The sequence below is a fragment of the Orussus abietinus genome, unplaced genomic scaffold, assembly GCF_000612105.2.
Source record: "Orussus abietinus isolate OABI.00-Male unplaced genomic scaffold, Oabi_2.0 scaffold916, whole genome shotgun sequence".
Lineage (NCBI taxonomy): Eukaryota > Metazoa > Arthropoda > Insecta > Hymenoptera > Orussidae > Orussus > Orussus abietinus.
The window spans coordinates 1-19,696 of NW_019395058.1; the positions used below are offsets into that span (position 1 = coordinate 1).

At 41.2% G+C, this 19,696-nt stretch overlaps 2 protein-coding genes across 3 annotated transcripts; one reads left to right on the top strand and one right to left on the bottom strand.

Moving 5' to 3' along the window:
• Window positions 1-99: 99 nt before the first annotated feature.
• Window positions 100-4,170, top strand: LOC105702839 (isoleucine--tRNA ligase, cytoplasmic). The gene has a single exon (XM_012430728.2). The coding sequence runs from the start codon at window positions 230-232 to the stop codon at window positions 3,992-3,994; it is 3,765 nt and encodes a 1,254-aa protein (XP_012286151.1). The 5' UTR covers window positions 100-229; the 3' UTR covers window positions 3,995-4,170.
• A 239-nt stretch (window positions 4,171-4,409) lies between these two features.
• LOC105702840 (transmembrane and ubiquitin-like domain-containing protein 1) lies at window positions 4,410-7,221 on the bottom strand. Of its 2 annotated transcripts, none has more exons than XM_012430730.1 (4): window positions 7,124-7,221; window positions 6,295-6,619; window positions 5,924-6,218; window positions 4,410-5,844 (listed from the first exon to the last, which is right to left on the bottom strand). In XM_012430730.1, the coding sequence occupies exons 2-4, from the start codon at window positions 6,599-6,601 to the stop codon at window positions 5,388-5,390; spliced, it is 1,059 nt and encodes a 352-aa protein (XP_012286153.1). In that variant the 5' UTR covers window positions 6,602-6,619; window positions 7,124-7,221; the 3' UTR covers window positions 4,410-5,387. The 2 variants fall into 2 exon arrangements, with proteins under 2 accessions (XP_012286153.1, XP_012286152.1); XM_012430729.1 differs by having other exon boundaries at window positions 6,893-7,213.
• Window positions 7,222-19,696: the final 12,475 nt, after the last annotated feature.

Genomic DNA, 19,696 nt, shown 5'->3' on the forward strand with positions numbered 1-19,696 from the left:
CTGCGCGGCCGGAGAGGGCAGTGCGAACCAGGTGCAAGCCATCGATGGAGTCCAGTGTACGTTGTAATATACGTGTAGCAACGTGTAACAACCACGTATATTACTTGACGTATTATACTTACCCAACCCTGCTCTTTGGTATTGCCGGTATTGCAACGCTGATCTGGTGTATAAGGTCGCGTGGTCGGCATAAAATTGCATCATAAATTGGCGGTTTTATTGACGTGAGATGTCGGAAAAATTACCGGAATCAATCAATTTCTCCAAAGAGGAGGAAGTTATTTTGAAATTGTGGAAATCTGTGGACGTTTTCCAGAATTGTCTCAGGCAGTCAAAAAATAAACCCAGATATTCCTTTTATGATGGACCTCCCTTTGCCACTGGTCTACCGCATTATGGGCACATTCTCGCTGGTACCATAAAGGATATTGTAACAAGATATGCTCATCAAAGTGGATTCCATGTGGAGCGGAGATTTGGTTGGGATACCCATGGGTTACCAGTGGAATATGAAATCGACAGCGTTTTGGGTATTAAAGGTCCGGATGATGTCATGAAAATGGGGATAGCCAAGTATAATGCGGAATGTAGAAACATTGTCATGCGTTATGCGGATGAGTGGAAAAGCACTGTGGAAAGAATTGGACGTTGGATCGATTTTGAAAATGATTATAAAACCTTATATCCATGGTATATGGAATCTATTTGGTGGGTATTTAAAGAACTATACAACAAGGGACTGGTATATCAAGGAGTAAAGGTAATGCCTTTTTCTACAGGGTGTAATACCCCATTATCTAATTTTGAATCTGGTCAAAATTATAAGGAGGTGACTGATCCTTCTATCGTCATCGCATTTCCTCTATTAGATGAACCTAATGTATCTATCCTTATATGGACTACTACACCTTGGACGCTACCCAGCAATTTAGCGCTTTGTTGTAATCCTAATTTTGAATACGTTGAAATTGAGGATGTGTCATCTGGAATCATTTATATTTTATTAGAATCAAGCTTAAATCTATTGTACAAATCAAATAATTTGTATAAGATACGTCGAAAGAGAAAAGGTTCCGAGCTTAAAGGAAAGTCTTACGAACCTCCATTTTCCTATTTTAGCGAATTACGAAAAAAAGGAGCTTTTAAAATCTTGAATGATACCTACGTAACTGCTGATTCTGGCACAGGTATTGTTCATCAGGCCCCATACTTTGGAGAAGATGATTATCGATGCTGCTTGGAAGCTGGTATTATAACAAAAGATCAACAAATGGTCTGCCCGATTGATAGTCGTGGTTGTTTTACAGAACCTGTACAAGATTTTTTAGGTCTCTATATTAAGGTAGCAGATAAAGAAATCATTAAGCATTTAGAGGCAAAAAAGAAACTTCTATATAATGGAGTGAGCAAACATAGTTACCCATATTGCTGGAGGTCAGATACTCCATTAATTTATAAAGCTGTGCCGTCATGGTTTATTAGAGTCGAACAAATAAAAGAAAAATTATTAGAAACTAATGCACAGACGTATTGGATACCTGATTATGTGAAGGAAAAACGATTTGGTAATTGGCTGAAAGATGCTAGGGACTGGGCTGTCTCTAGAAATCGTTATTGGGGTAATCCTATACCACTGTGGATATCTGAAGATAGAAAAGAAATTGTATGTATTGGAAGCATCAAAGAACTGGAAGAGTTATCTGGTACTAAAATAACTGACATTCATCGGGAAAGCATTGATACTTTGACTATTCCATCAAATCGACCAGGACAACCACCTTTATATCGAGTTTCAGAGGTTTTCGATTGTTGGTTTGAATCGGGATCTATGCCTTACGCTCAATTACATTATCCATTTGAGCACATCAAGAACTTTGATGAAAGCTTTCCTGCTGATTTCATTGCAGAAGGAATAGACCAGACTCGTGGTTGGTTCTACACTCTGCTAGTCATATCAACAGCACTTTTTGGAAAACCTGCCTTTAAAAATTTAGTTGCTAATGGCTTAGTATTAGCATCAGATGGACAAAAAATGTCAAAACGGAAAAAGAATTATCCAGATCCAATGGAAATTATTAAACAGTATGGAGCAGATGCATTACGTCTTTACTTAATTAACTCTCCAGTTGTAAAAGCAGAGAATTTACGATTCAAGGAAGAAGGAGTAAGAGATGTCATTAAGGATGTTTTTTTACCATGGTACAATGCATTTAGATTTTTAATGCAAAATATTGAACGATTTGAGAGAGAAGAGACTAAATTTTCTTATACTGAAATCAAGAATCCTGAAGACTTCTCTAACAATATAATGGATAGATGGATTTTGTCTTTCACTCAAAGTTTGTTACAATTTATGAAACAAGAGATGGAAGCTTATAGATTGTACACTGTAGTTCCTAAACTAATAAAGTACATTGATAATCTAACTAACTGGTATGTGAGAATGAACCGTAAAAGAATTAAAGGAGACTATGGTTCGGTGGATTGTGGGTATGCTTTGAACACACTCTTCACCATTCTTTACACAATAATTAGAATAAATGCTCCCTTTACACCATTCTTAACAGAGTTCATGTTTCAACGATTGTCAAAATTACTCAATTCAAGTAAAAAAAACAAGGAAAGTGTTCACTATCAAATGATGCCTGAAGCTTGCTCTTGGTTAATCAATGAAGGCATAGAGAAGGCTGTTTCTTGCATGCAAACAGTTATCGAGTTGGGTAGAGTTGTAAGAGACAGAAAAACATTGCCAATAAAATATCCTCTACCGGAAGTCGTTGTGATTCATCAAGATCCGTCCATTCTAAAGGATATAAATTCATTAAAATCTTACATCCTTGAAGAACTAAATGTTAAAAAACTCACAGTAACAATAGACAAGGAAAAATATGGAGTAGCCTTGCGGGCAGAGCCTGATCACAGAATGCTTGGAGCAAGGCTAAAAGGGGAGTTCAAATCCATTGTCCGAGCTATCAAAGAACTTTCAGATGAAGACCTGCAAGTGTTTGTAGAAACTAAACAAATTACAATAGAAGGTCATGTCCTTGGAGAGAAAGACCTGAGATTAATGTTCAGCTTCACCGGTCCAGCTGCGGAGCAGTTGTCGAAACGATACGAGGCGCATGGAGAAGGTAATATTTTGATTTTGTTAGATGTAACGCTTGATGAAACTATGCAAAATGAAGGAATTGCCAGGGAAATGATAAATCGAGTGCAGAAGTTAAGAAAAAAAGCACAGTTGGTTCCATCGGATGATGCAATAGTGTACTATAGGATTGCAGATCCTAATAGTACCTTGGCAAAAGTAACTGTCACGCATAAGGAATTCATTGAGGGAACCACAAGAACTCCACAGAAAGATATTTCAGAATTACCTAGCAATGCTAACATTATTATCGAAGAGGAACAAACAGTCAAAGGTGTTGGTTTAAAGCTTATTTTAGTTGGATGCAATACAACAGAGGAAGCTGATTCAGTTGACAGTGAACCGCATTTAAAGTATGTCAATGTAGAATTGACGCATTTGCAACCAAGATTTGGTGCAATGGGCAGAAAAGCTACAGTGCTATTGGAAACTCACAAATCTGGGACTGTACTCTCTTACGTACAATTGTGCAAGGAGATTGACAGAGTTTTTGGAATTTATGGGTGTCATTATAACTTGTGTATTAACGGAAAGCAAATATTAGATGTGAAGGATATTGGTTTTCTTCACAAACAAACGATATACATTGTACCAGTTAGGAGCGCTTTATTGTTAGTAAAAAACAATTATGATGGTCCAGTGTGTTGTTTTGTTAATATTCAAAGTGAAAACAATATGGCAACAATACTTTTGGAAAATCCTCAAGGAAACTTTCTATCAGATCCTGTGACTTTAATCAATAGACTGCAGTTACTATTTCCAGAACAAGATATTGCAAGTTTGTCACATGCCATTTCTTCAATGACTAAATCAGTTTCAGAGTTGCACGGGAAAACATTAAATATTTAATAACTAAAAGACATATTGACAACGCCAATCTTAATTAGCGACCTCTTGGATTTTTCTGCAAACATTAATAAGTGTAGTGTTGTTCAAGTTAAGTTTGCCGATTCTAATCACCTTAGCAGAATTGATACTTTTTATAATGTAAATTACTGATATTTAATAAATCAATTTAATTTCTACAACTTTTCTGACGATCTTTATTTCCAAAACACAATAAATAACTTGGAAGCATCCAAATTCAGATAAAGTATAGAAAAATGCTTCAGNTTCAGATAGATATACATTTACCGGCAACAATCAATACAATTACAACATAATTATTCGATTATTCAATAAAAACAGTATTAATGTAAAAAGTATTATAAATATAACCGCCTTATTTTCTTTTCTTTATGAATAGGTGTTTCAACATGTTATATTAATTTCCATTATGATTTATGTCAATTGTTTATGGGTGGTGTACATAAAATGTATTAAGTTTAAAGTGCAATCACCACGCGAATTGACCTTAAATTTCGAACAATTTTTTATCACAAACTATTTAAGCATGGATTAGGTTACATGTCAGTTAATATATGTCTTCAATATTTAAATAACTCATCCAATCTATATATTCTCGAATAACATCTTTATTAACATTAGTCGAATCAGAATTGACTTTAAAACAATGAATGTCTCACAATTCAATGAGGAGAAAAAGTAGTATATGTGCTTCCATTTTTGCGGGAAGTCTTGTAAAAATGAAAGTTCAATGTGTCATATAGCTGCGTATGCACACAATTTCTAGGAAACAACGTCAAAGAATTATTTTATTATAATTTCTAACTGTCAATGTCGTGAGGTAATAATACATATGTTACTTTTAATATATAAACTGAAAATCAGCTGTAGGGTGCAGTAAGGATCCACTAAATTTGCATTAATGTGTCCGACATGAAAAAGCAGATTGCTGATATCAAACATTGTCAATACAAATATCATGACTGTAAAAAACATTCAAAAGTTTGTTAGTTTGTTTGCAAACTGAAACTTATCCATAAATTCTTTCAAGAATAGTTAAGGAATCGATTCCGATTGATCAAATTTCGGATGGACGACACAAGTTGGATCACATGTTACCTCTTTCGAGTCATGCCTTATTTTCATACTCGCGGAAAGCACGCAGAATCGACGCGGAGTGCGGAACGCGGAATGGCCTAGAGACGCCTTAACCAATCACCTTAATGTCTTAACCCTAACGCGCCTATCGCGTTCCGCGCTTCGCGTTGATTTCGCATGCTTTCCGCGTATATGAAAATAAGGCATTATCGAGTTGAATCAATAATCCAACTAACAATGGTATAAGTGTAGATTTTTCCAGTAAAATCCCCAAATTTTAGAGGTGATGGTTATCTGACTATTCGATGTCTCTGATACTGTCTGTATCAGGTAAAAAATGGCTTACTAAAGAAATGGTAAATATTGCTGTAAGTCCATAAAGTGCAAGGGTGGTTGTCGCTGTGAAAATTTGGGCATAGTAATAACGAGAATACCAAGCTAAACCCAGCATTAAGGTCAATAGACTAGCTAACAGCACGCTTAGGTCCCATTCGTTATGCGCTAAACGGACACCGGCTCCAGTAGGCATGTCTTGCAATGGTCGCCGACGGAAATAGATGGGGGATGTGTTATCCAATATTGTTGCTTGAGGAGATGTCGTTGGGGAGGTACGAAGCTGATGTATGAGACAGTGAACGACACAATTATTATATAATCCACATCGTTCTAATGTGTGAGTATCAGGTTGGAGTAATTGTCCATTGAAGACTAATCGAACTAACTTCTGTGACTGTAGTTCCACTTGGAAATGTCTTCTGAAAATGTAATATAAATATAAAAATAGTGTAAATCTCAAAAACATAAACATGTACAATTTTTCCATTACTAACTTACTTTTTAAAGTCCCCTAGTATTTCATTCAAACTTCCAGTCACTAGCTTTTGGTCGTCGTTTATGAACTTCAATTTTATACTAATTTTATTAGCATCATCAGATAATATATTTTGTCTTTCTTCTTCGATGGAAACACTTTGCTCAGATTCAGTAACTGCATCTGTAACATCTACTTTGTCAGTTTCCTTTTGTAACCTAGAATTATCATTATCAGAATCCATTGCTTCAATAAGAACTTCTTCTGATGTCGCTGGTAGTGCAGATGCATTAGGCTCACTTTGTGCTTCATTTGAAGCTAAAATGGAAACACAGAATACATAAATATTAATCAGTTATGGCAAATATTTACACATTACATAAATTAAATGTACCTGTAAGAGAAGACTGTGCTGGACATTCAGTATCAATTGTGTTAGTGGTATTGGCATTTGAATCAACAGATTCCTCTTGCTCGGAAGCATCCAAACTAGGAGGCCGATCAGGTAAATCAACAGATCGATGATTAGATCTTAATTCAGTGACACGTGTGCGTGTACGATTTTGCAGAATTAGAACTGTGCGTATTAGGGGTTGGTCGACGATGTTTGTAGAATACCATGCTACCCAACCCACCAACAGAACTCCAACAGCAATAAAGAAGTCTGTGACCTCATCTCCAACACCTTCAATTAATGTCATCCTTCTACTACCACAAATCTACAAATTAACAAAAATTTAATGTCAATAGCGTACCAAACCTTGCATTGCTATAAACATTATTCATAGGATCTTAACAAAATGTAATGCACTTTTTATATAATTTTACTTCATACATTAAGTACTACGTATATGCATCAACATAGTATAATAACCATTTAACTGTTTGAAAGATACTCAATTTTTATTCACTGAAAGCAGCTGATAACTGGGGATTTTAAAAACCAAACCTGATCTGCATTTCCAAAAAACAGGAAAAGGACCAACACTAACCTTTAAATGCGAGAAGTGGATGCAAAGATACGTATCAACTACGTTCTTTTACAAAAGTTGCAGAAAGATAACCATAACTTCACGCTATTATTTACATCTGCTCGTTAAGTACAAATTATTTTTTTATGAACGTTTACAAGGGTTTTATTCTTCCGATAAGTTTCAATACAGTCATTCACTGAGACTGATAACTTTATTTAAAACGAGAACACTTTTTCGAACGACTCTCACCTCGACTTCCGAAATTCCTTGTTTTGCTCAATTTCGAGCAACTGCAAATACTCCTCGTAAAATTATTAAAAAATCCCCAACATAGACGTTCATGTGACGTATATAACTTGTGACTACCAGCGACGTGCTTGCGTGGGAATTACATAGAACTACACATCACCGCTTCAACAGATGAACGGAGTGGTCGACCGTCTTGCATTCGTTTAACCAGTGGCCAGTGACCATATGCCCATGGTCATGGACGTAAGAATACATGGACGGAGCACAAACGAGAGGGGTGAGTGACCAAAGAAGCAAGGGGAGAACACGTAGGAAGTATGGTAAGGTAGTGTAGAGCAGTTCCAAAAACCTTAGCTTCCTGATTGGCTGAAATTCGTTCAAACGGTTAGTGGGAAAACAGAAAACAACATACAATATGCCCACTTGTATTGTGAAAACGTGTAAAAATTATTGTTTACGAAAAGGTTCGGCGAAAAGAAATAAACTAGAATTAATGGGAATTATGAAAAAGGTGTCCTTCCACAACTAAGAGCAGACTTCATTTTTTTAAGGTTATGTTAAAGTAAAAGTAAACGTACATAAACATATAACAATGTAAATATGCATTTTAGTTTTCCAAAGGATCCATCCATCCTAAAAATTACATATTTTCTATTTATTTCTTTCTAATTATGTTTTCATACGTATCATATGTACTTGTTATATTTATGATATATAATTGCATCTATTTTTTTATTATGTTCTTCAAATAAAGATGTTACGTGTTGAATTCTTTCAGAAAAATGAAGACTGTTTTGAACAATTATGCCACGTTAAAGTCTCCTGGAAGGGTAAATAAATGCTTCTTTACAAAAAAGTCTAAGGTCTGTATGTAGTATATAAAATATAAGTGTACAAAACTGGCAATTTTATAAATTGAAATACATTTTGAGCTTTCTTCAAACTCTTATTTTGTAAAATTTTGTACAAGTAAGTTTTCATCGAAATTGTCATTCTATCCAAATAAACATACGAATAAAATGGATACGTTTGAATTTTTCTTGGTTCTTACTGCTCACCTTTTTGTAAATTAAATAAAAGATTATTATGCGTTCTAAATATTCGAGAAAGAAACTTACAACTCATGTAATATAGAAAATAATCGAAATTGCTTTCAAAATTACGCGCTTTTTTTCTGCAGCCAATCAGGGCGCTGGAAAATAGTATTGCATTATACCCCTCCCTCTCCTACGCGTCGGCTTCATCCCCTCGTCTAAGATGGGACTTTGGGCTCCGTCCATATATTCTTACGTCCATGCCCATGGTCAGGGCCATGGAGAATTTTATAAAGAATATAAAAGAACATGTTCTATTAAATGTTAATAAGTTTCTCAGCGATTCAATTGTTCTATCCACTGAACGGAAGTTAGAATATTATTTTAGCATAAAAGAAATAGTTTTTAAATATATATACAGTGAAATACCGTAGGAAAATTTACAATACATCAACTTTCGGACATAGAAACGAAATCGTGATTTCATGTTTCTAATATATTTACGTTCTACGCCATTCTTTGTATTCCTCGAATAAATGGACACCTGTAAACATAAGAAAGACTTTTCATATCCGAGTTTTTTTATAAACGCAAATCGGAGTAACTCTTATGAATTGATTTCATTCGAAATAGGTACCCAAAACGTAAAACCCCATTTCCATTTCGTATTGGAAATAAGAACAATAAACTATTATGGATTTCCAATTTTCAATAGATTTTGAATCTATTTGCGTTTGAAATTAAATACTTCCAGAGAAATGAGAATATTAGAAAAGAGTCTATCAGAATGATATTTGTTCTATCAACTGAATCAACTCTCGAAAAAGTTAAACATCACGCGTAACTCGAAATAGCCACATTGGCAAAAACAGATGAGATTAAATTTTTTACTTGCATTTTAAATACAAATACAAGTCATAAAATTTCGTGTCCGAAAAAGGCATGAACAACTGAGGGTTAACATTACGATTAGATGGCGCAGTTAATTCGAGACGACATTTCTCGTGGAAGAATTGATCCTCCATTCCCTCTGTTAATTATTTGATCGCGGTCACTGCAAAATGACAATCCGCCTTGCGAGCCGCGGAAGGAAGGGGCGATAAGGCCCGAAGGTGAACGACGGCAAGCGAGAACGTCGTCGGGAGGCATAAGATCCGCCAGAGAGCAACAGAGAACGCCGCTCACGATGGGACGAGGCCGCACCCCGGGGTAGAGAGAGAGAGTCTTCCCCGCCAGAGTGTAAACATCGATGCTTATCCGATTATCGGGAGTCGATACTGAGACCCACACAATAGGGAGTGGAAGGCCCGAGAGAGGAGTTTTAAGAGCGGTAGAGAAAGCCCGGTGCCCATGCGACCCGTAGGAGTAAGAGAGAACGCCACGTCTAGGACCCTCGAGCCCCGAGCCGGCGGCCGAGCCGAGCCGGCCCCGACGACGGGAAACTTATTTTCGGTCTTCTCCTTCCATTTTCCCTCCACGTGTCACGTTTGTCAGAAAATTCATATAAGGAAATATTGGCCATTTAAATTTACTTTGGGCTGTAACGGGTTACAGCCCAAAGTGTAGTAACGGGTTACTCTAACTGTTCGACTGTCGCGAAACATGCTACAACTTGTTTGCATATAATATCATATTGCAAGAATGTCAATTCCTTCGAAAATATAAAATTTTATTTCTAACCGTGTTTCCTCTATTTACTGTGCTTATTTTAGTTTACGTTTTTTGCAAAATTTCTCTTTATATCATTTTGCTTTAATGTCAATGCCGTCAATTTGTTTTATTTTAAACCACGGAACTCTGAAATTTCATCATTTTTCAGTTTCCACATGGTTTATAAATTTGCATGCTTAATAAAACAGGAACGACGAAAGGTTTAAGTTACGTGTAGACGGCATAGTTTATTCGGGACGACAGTTCTCGCTAAGGAATCGACCCTCCTTTCCCTCTGTCAATTACTTGATCGCGGTCGTCGCAAAATAACAATTCACTTTGCCAGCCCTGGAAGGAAGAGGCGATAAGGCCTGCGAGAGAGCAAGGGAGAACGCCATTGGGAGATAGAAGACCCGCGAGAGGGCAAGGGAGAATGATGTTCCGGAAGGAACGAGGCCGTAGACCGGAGCTGAAAGAGGATCTTCTTCGCCGGCTTGAAAGCATTGACAATAATCCCATTATCGGGAAACCAACATTGATACCCTCACAGCAGGGGGTGGAAGGCCCGAGACCGGAGTCTTGAGAGCGGTAATGGAAGCCCGGGGCCTATGCGACCCGTAGGAGCGAGCGAGAACGCCACGACCCTCGAGCCACTAGTCGGCGGCCGAGCCGTGCCGGCCACGCCAAAGCGAAAGCGGTATCTGGCCAGGCCCCGAAGCCCGGACGCATAAGTCTGTCTCTGTTCTATGAGACGGTTAGAGCACCAAACAGGCCATTTCACTCGGACACACGGCCTCCAGGGCGAATGCAGAGAAACACAAGTATGCAGCCCCCTTTCCGCACCGGCCGTTCGTCCACTTGCTACCACCGAGGCTGAGTGTCGACGGACTCGAACGCTTCCCGAATGACTTACCCCCCTCCGCCCCTTTACCCGTAATGTGTAACGTTCGTCAGAGAATTCTTATAACAAAATATTGGCCATTTAAATTTCCTTTGGGCTGTAGCGGGGCTGTTCGACCATGACGAAATACGCTACAACTTGTTTGCATATAATATCATATTGTAAAACTGTCAATTCGTTCCGCAATATAACATTTTCTCTCCAATTAGGGTTCATTCTTTTACTGTCGTAAGTTCAATGTGCTGATGTAATCAAATTTGAAAATGAACGAGAAATCCTGTGGTTTTCTCATTGCCTCATAAACTTATTTTTTATATTATGGTTTTCCAGCGTTATTCGTTCAATTTGTGCATACTTCAATCTTTTGACTACATTTTACAGTAATGTATTTGAGGTCAGGTTGAGAAAAATTAAACCATTAATTTTCTAGCAATTGATTTCCTTTTCAGTGTATTGGTCGGGGCAAATCGGGAAAAGATGGTTAGAAACTACGTTAAGAAGATTGGCCATCGAGTGTATAAAAATGACACCCACGAAATCTTTCAGACTGCACTCGAGCGAGAAAAATGGGACCAAATAACTTTAACAGATACTAAAGAAATTTGTTAAGTTTTATATTGGCTGTTTATTTTTTAGCAGAATAAAATGTATTTTAAGACATTCACATAGACTAGCATTTATGTTTTCTTTCATGAATTTCTAGATTTATGTTGTTTTACTTCTGCGCGGGATGAAAAATGAGTAAATTCAACTCATTTTCTGAGTTAAACATGGCGCATACTTGTGTCTCCCTCTATCCGCCCTGGAGGCCGTGTGTCCGAGTGAGATAGCCTATTTGATGCGCTATCCGTCTCATAGAACAGAGACAGACTTATGCGTCCGGGCTTCGGGGCCTGGCCAGATACCGCTTTCGCTTTGGCGTGGCCGGCACGGCTCGGCTGCCGACTAGTGGCTCGAGGGGCGTGGCGTTCTCGCTCGCTCCTACGGGTCGCATATGCCCAGGGCTTCCATTACCGCTCTCAAGACTCCGGTCCGGGGCCTCCTACCCCCTGCTGTGAGGGTATCAATGTCGGTTTCCCAATAATGGGATTATTGTCAATGTTTCCAAGCCGACGGAGAAGATCCTCATTCAACCCCGGCCTACGGCCTCGTTCCTTCCGGAACGGCGTTCTCTCTTGCTCTCTTGCGTGTCTTCTGTCTCCCGACGGCGTTCTCGCTTGGACTCGCTCACCCGCGGGCCTTATCGCCCCTTTCTTCCATGGCTCGCAAGGTGAATTGTCATTTTGAGACGACCGCGATCAAATAATTGACAGAGGGAAAAGAGGATCCATTCCTTAGCGAGAACTGTCGACCCGAATAAACTATGCCATCTACTCGTAACTTTAACCTTTCGACGTACCTGCTTTATTAAGACATGCAAATTTGTAAGCCACGTGGAAACTGAAAAACAATGAAATTTCAGAGTTTCGTGGTTTAAAATAAAACAAATTCAAGGCATTGACAATAAAGCAAAATGATTTAAAGAGAAATTTTGCAAAAAACGTAAACTAAAATAAGCACAGCAAACAGAGGAAACACGATTGGAAATAAAATTTTATATTGTCGAAGGAATTGACATCCTTGCAATATGAGATTATACGCAAACAAGTTGTAGCATATTTCGCGACGGTTGAACAGCCCCGTTACAGCCCAAAGTAAATTTAAATGGCCAATATTTCGTTATATGAATTTTTTGACAATCGTGACACATGGGGGGAAAAGGGAAGGAGGAGACCAAAAATAAGTTTCCCTTCGTCGGGGCCGGCTAGGCTCGGCCGCCGGCTTGAGGGTCCTAGGCGTGGCGTTCTCTCTTACTCCTACGAGTCGCATAGGCTCCGGGCTTGCACTACCACTCTCAAAACCCCGGCCTCGGGCCTTCCACTCCCTGTTGTGAGGATTTCGGTATGTGACGAATAACAATGGCCTGAGTGTCGGGTCGATGGAAGACACGACTGGAGGGGGGAAATTCCGGGCCCGCAGGACCCGGACGATTGCTCGTCACCTTCGCCCGATCGTTTAGGCGGATCCGTTCGAGCCACTCAAAATTATTTTTCCCGGTTTCGGGAACGAGACACAAAGTTGGGCGTCAGGCTTCCCCGAAGGCCAAAAATACTCAATAGCAAACCCTCAACTCGCGAAAATCTAAAAAAAAAAAAAGAGAAAACTCAAATCAATCTCGACAATCTCAAAAGAAACGGAAAAAACTAAGCTCGAACGATTCTCACCTCGACGATCGTCGCGGCGCGGCCGACTAACTCAGAGCGCGCATGCGCCAAGGTTCGGGGAGGGCGCGGGTAAGACCAAGATGCGGGAAAAAGGGGAAAAACTCAACAACTTTGGGAATTAATGATGGGCTCGGGGGAGACAGGGAAATTCAGCCACTCGAACAAAAAGAAAAGCGAATTTGGTAATAAGACTTTGCGAGTTTATTCTGATAATAAAAAAAAGGAAGAAAATAATTGGATTAACCAAATGAGGCGAGAGAACAGAAATTTGCCAACAAAATAGGGTTCGGCGGGAGGCCGCGCAAAAGAAAATTAACTTACAAGGAAGGTACTTGAGGTGTCCCCCTCCGATTTTGTTCATTTTTAAATATGTTATAGAGGGCTAAAATCTAAGGGACCCGCGTTTTTTTTTTATCGGCGGATAAACACTTTTAGGGGGTGAAATCAGGCTTCAGAGTTGGCCATGCAAGGGGGTGAGTTGGCTGTATCATATAGAAGCACTCGACCGATTTTCATGAAACAACCGTCAAAATGTAGGGAATGAAGAATGATGAAACATGCATTTTGAATTTTTCGAAAAAATTCATTTTTAAGGGGTGAGCCACCCCTTTGAATACTTCTTTTACCCCTTATGCGAGCAGTAATTGCTCTATCCAAATGAAACCTGGGTAATTTATAGACCAGAACAATACAAAAAAAGCATATTTTGGTTTTCTCCGAGAAACGAATTTTAAGGGTTGTCACAACCCTTTAATAAAATGATGTATAATCTCGTTTTAAAACCAGCTTTGTACGACTTTCTTGGACATAAGGGACTTTAACGATTAAAATTAATAAAAGAATACGGTCAGGTATCATCCGATACATTCGAAGGGTAAATTATCCCTTGGGTTCAAAGAAATGTGATTCGTAGAATATAAGACAATGGAGTTAGCTGTCCTCGTACTTATTACGTAGCCGAGTAGTAATGCCGCGCGAGAGAGCAGTTTGCAGTGCCAGGTTTCCAACCACTATGTGTAAGTAATATTTCATTCTCTCATCTTTAAGAACTACAGTTGCAATGTAAAATACAAACACGGTTACATTCAGTTTTTACATTAATTCAATCTAAATATAAAACAATCATCGAATCGTGTAGACGGATTACATTGTTTTATATTTAGATTGTATTAATGTAAAAACTGAACGTAACCGTGTTTGTATTTTACATTGCAACTGTAGTTCTTGAAGATGAGAGAATGAAATTTTACTTACACATAGTGGTTGAAAACCTGGCACTGCATACTGCTCGCTCGCGCGGCGTTACCACTCGGCTACGCACTAGGTACGAGGACAGCTAACTCCATTGTCTTATATTCTACGAATCACATTCCTTTGAACCCAAGGGATAATTTACCCTTCGAATGTATTGGATGATACCTGACCGTATTCTTTTATTAATTTTAATCGTTAAAGTCCCTTAAGTCCAAGAAAGTCGTACAAAGCTGGTTTTAAAACGAGATTATATCATTTTATTAAAGGGTTGTTACAACTCTTAAAATTCGTTTTTCGAAAAAAATCAAAATATGCTTTTTCTGTATTGTTCTAGTCTATAAATTAACCAGGTTTCATTTGGATAGAGCAATTACTGCTCACGTAAGGGGTAAAAGAAGTATTCAAAGGGGTGGCTCAGCCCTTAAAAATGAATTTTTTCGAAAAATTCAAAATGCATGTTTCATCATTCTTCATTCCCTACATTTTGACGGTTGTTTCATGAAAACCAGTCGAGTGCTTCTATATGAAACAGCCAACTCACCCCCTTGCACGGCCAACCCCGAAGCCTGATTTCAACCCCTAAAAGTGTTTATCCGCCGATAAAAAAAAACACGAGTCCCTTAGATTTTAGTCCTCTATAACATATTTAAAAATGAACAAAATCGGAGGGGGACACCTCAGGTACCTTCCTTGTTAGACAAGTGGTACGCGCGAGACAAATATATGCGAGAGAGTTAGCCCTTTGCGGACGAGAGGCGACTCTCAGTCGCCCGAAAGCCTTTATAATGGAAAAGTCTCGTCCGCGAAGGGTTAAAGTGGCGGGGTGGTAAATCGGTTCGAAATTGGATCAATTAGATAATGACAAGGTACCAATGAAATGGGGAAACAATATTTCCGAAACTGAACCGCTCTCCTGGTTCGCTACCGGGAGAGACACTTTAGCGTGAGACCCTTAAAAAAAAGGGGACAATTCGCGCAACTTACAATTACTAAAAATGAACAAAGGGGTTTACTGCCATTGAAAATATTGATCACGCTCGCACGCCAGCAAAATCACAATATTATACTATTCGAAAGGTTTGCGCTCGCGTTCATGGACGACTCGTTTCGGAACTTCAGTAAATTTTCGCTAGCAGATCGCTCAAAAGAAAAATAGTCTCACTCAAGGTTCAAAATTACAATTCTAATATCATTTCTCTATTTCCCTCGACGCGACTCAACATTGCTCGAAATTGCGCAACTTTTGCAAAAAGGGTTTTCTTCACTAAAAGAAAGACAAAAACCGCGGACGCGGGGAACCACGCGGGCACCCCGCGGCTTCTCCGCCTCCGACCCCGGGGAGGAAAGACAATCAGACAATTTGTAAATCAAAAATAATGACCGCGACAAAAATGAGGAACACGACTTATTCTTTTCAGAAGATACGCTTCCGCGCGCTCTCGAGGAACCCTGCGGTCTCCCCGGAGACCAACCTAAGGCCCGACCTTTTTCTCGGCGTAGGCCCCACCAGAGTATAAGAAAGATCGACCGCGAGACCGACAGGAACTCGCTCAGCGATCGTTCCCTGCTCCCGGCTCGACACTATTCCCGCCTAGCTTGTAGACAAAGGGTTTCCGGACCCCAGAAAATGTACCAACAGCGGGTATCCTCGAAAACGCGCCGGGCACTTGCTTTATTTTAACTAAGCGCTCGTAGCGGCTAGCACTCGCCGCTCCTCAGCCGCAGCTCCTCGCCGATGTCCAAGGCTCCCTCGTCCTTCAGAAAATCGCAGATAATAGACGACTAGATAATACTCGGTAGACGACTCGTCCGATCGGGCGGTCAAAGGTTGAGAAGGCCGAAGCTCTCGGTGCGAGGTCTTCCATAGGGATTCGGCAGGCCTCACCGATCCCGATTCCTCGCCGCTGATTGGTTGCGAGCGCTCTGGGGCCTAGATTTTTGGCGGAGTCGGCGTGCGTCGGCCCGATTCCTAGGGCCGGGGGTTGCGGCGGCGCGGTGTTGGTGTGCGGTTGCTGGGCAACAATGGTGCGCGCTCGGCGCACGGTGAGCCGCCGGCGGTGCCACAACCGTAGCGAGCGGTGGCTCGTCGGGTCCCCGCGTACCCTGGTCCTCGGGGCACCCGATGTTTTTCCCCTCCGGGGGATCCTGGCTCACCCGGGGACGGATCCTCGGACAAGTCCCGGGTACTTTGGCGAGAGCATGGTCGGGCTCCGGGCCCGGGAGTCTTGAGCTCTCTTCATCGGGAGCGTGGCATTCATGTCTCGCCCTATCGGTCGCAGCCAGGATCATGGAAGCTCCTGCCCCCTGGTCCGGCTCCTGGTCGGGTAGTCTTGTTGCCCCTGCGTACAGCCGTACCCGAGCCGCCAGAGCCCGTCTACGGCCCGCCTGCGAAGGCAAGGCCACCAGGGTATATAGCAGGGCCGACTTGCCCTCCGGGTGGACCCGACGTACAGGTCGTGGCACCGCAGCTGGGAAACTCGGCCCTGACGTCCTTGGCCGCCGAGGCTTTCTCGACGGCTTCTATCTTCGGGCCGAGATGACGAGCAGCAGCGCGCGCGCGACCTCTCCGTAGTCGCCGCTGTTTACATCTCGATCTAGAGTTACGCTACAGATAATCACATTTGGGCGAGCTCTAGAAACTTATTGCAATGATTCTGCCTAATGTTCGAGAGCCGGCCGCCGAAAAAAAAATTACTGGCGGATGCTTTCCAAAAACGTCCAAATAATTCGTCCTGTAAATTATATTCACAAAATTAAGTCTATGTCATGCTTCTCCCCACCCCGGGTCGGTAACCGCCGGACCCGCGATCATAAAAAACCTGAAGAGAAAAGGAGAGGCAAAAATGAGGGGGGTCGCGACGCCACCAAAAAGTACCGCGTCACACGGCTCCCGATAATCGAATTAGCATCAATGTTTACACGCCGGCGAGGAAGACTCTCTCTCTACCCCGGGTTGCGGTCTCGTCCCTTCCGGAGCGGCGTTCTCCGTTGCTCTCTCGCGGATCTTATGCCTCCCGACGGCGTTCTCGCTTGCCGTCGTTCACCCTCGCGCCTTGTCGCCCCTTCCTGCCGCGGCTTGCAAGGCGGATTGTCATTTTGCAGAGACCGCGATCAAGTAATTAACAGAGGATATGAAGGATCAATTCCTCCACGAGAACTGTCGTCTCGAATTAACTGTGCCATCTATTCGTAATGGTAACCCTTCGTTGGCCATCCCTTTTTCGGACACGTAATTTTATGACTTGTATTTGTATTTAAAATGCAAGTAAACAATTTAATTTCATCAGTTTTTGCGAATGTGGCTATTTCGCGTTTCGCGCGTTGTTTAACTTTTTTGAGAGTTGATTCAGTTGATTGAACAAGTTTCATTCTGATCGATTCTTTTCTAATATTCTCGTTTCTCTGGAAGTATTTAATTTCAAATGGAAATAGTTTCAAAATCTATTTAAAATTCTAAATCCAAAATAGTTTATCGCTCTTGTTTCAAATACGAAATAGAAAATGGCGTTTTACGTTTTGGATACCTATTTCGAACGAATTCAATTCATAAAAGTTTCTCCGATTTGCGTTTATAAAAAACTCGAATAAGCAAAATCTTTTTAATGTTTACGGGTGCTCATTTACATGTTCACTTAATAGGAAGGGCACCCGAGGTGCCTCGACCTAATATTCTCTGAGTTATTATACTTCCGCGTCGCGGCAATTCAGGTGTCGCGATAGCGCGTTTTAGCGTCAGTAGGTTACTGGACGCCGGAGTGCTGACGCGGGAATTCTTTACTGCTTAATGGCGGTCTACGCGTGATTCTAGTCTGTCTCGCGATGCTGAGATTTCGAGCTTAACTGTTTGACGGAAGTTGATGGGTTCTTAATCTATCCGGTTGACCGGAGCAAGGCATGGAAATCGCGATTGCGAAGGATCCTCTACCTGGCTTGATCAGCCGCTGGTTTCGGTGACAGTGTCCTTTGATCGACCCAGCCAGATTACTGTGCGTGAACACCTTCATCCTGTGGCGTGCCCTAGGGTTGGAGGTCTCCTAGAAGCTTCCCGTCGAAAGGAAGTCGCAGAGCTGCCGTCTGGTCCTGACTCGGTGGTTGGATCGCTGGAGTACCGGGTGGCACTACTGCTACTCGCAGGATAGTGATCCTCAACAGAGAGTCCGGCGGTCTCGGTCTCTGACTCGCTAGGAACGGAGTACCGGGGACCGGGAGCTCCACTCGAAATTTGTTGAGGATGACCGGCAATATGACACTTGACTAAAGACGTGTGACTTCTGACACTATGACTGACATGGCGTCTCGATCTGACGGCTGGTTTTATTAGCAGGGTGTTCCAATTGATGGGGGTTTCCTAGGGCCCAGGTGAGGGTGGCACTTCTGGGTCGTGCTGACGCGTTGGGTAGTCATCAGATTGTTCGCCCCGGGTCGAACGATGACTTTTGGAGCCGTTTGGCCGATGAACTTGATGGATCCTTTTGCAAGAGTTTCCTAATCGCGTTTCTGTACTCGGATTTCCACAGCTAGCTCTGGTCATCGGAAGATGGGTTTTTCCTTAGGTTAAGATACAGAGGATGCCTACGTAACAATACATATGAGACATGAAATCATGATTCCGCTTTTATGTCCGAATGTGGATGCATTGTAAATTTTCCTACAGAATTTCACTGTATCAATATTAACAAACTATTTTTTTTAGAGCTAAAGTAATATTCTAACTACGCTTCAATGGATGGAACAAATGAATCGCTAAGAAATTTGTTAACTTATAGTAAAACATGTTTTAATATATTGCAACGAGTCCAAATTAAGAGTGCGCGAGATTGTACTATGACCATTATTTCCGCATACGTAGGACATGCGAACTTAGGATGGCGTAAGAGTAGGGTGACCTCGGAAGAGGGAAGCGCGGCTTGCGAGCGCGGAGCATCGCGAGAGAGCACTCTTAGTCTGGGATATCGATCGTATAACGATCAACGGCTTTCACTCTTGAATCAGAACAGTCTAGCCGATCACCTCGCGTAGATTCAATCTCCTTTATTTTGGGATTTGGTCAGAAACGCACGATTGCGCTAAATTAACTTCGTTTTGGAGTTCGGGAAAACCGCGGAAAGAACCCCGTTGGGAAACTGTTCGTCCCTCGGTGACCGAGCATTGGCGCCCACGATCCGAGTCGGACAGTTACCTGAACGAGAGGTCGTTCTTTAGAGATTTATCCAAACTCGATGACCGAGCATTGCCGCTAACGATTCGAGTACGGACTAAACAAGGTGCGTAAAGCTGGCACCCCCACCTTTACAAAATTCAAATTTCTTTGTCTTAACATTTTGTGCTCTTTATGTGCTAATTATGTGCTACATTCCCAAATTTTGTGCTAACTCGGTTTTTGGAAAAAAATTCAATTTTTCTGTGGGGGTGCTGGGTACTAATAAAGCTAGCACCCCCACCATTAAAAAATGTGTTTAAATAATCAAAA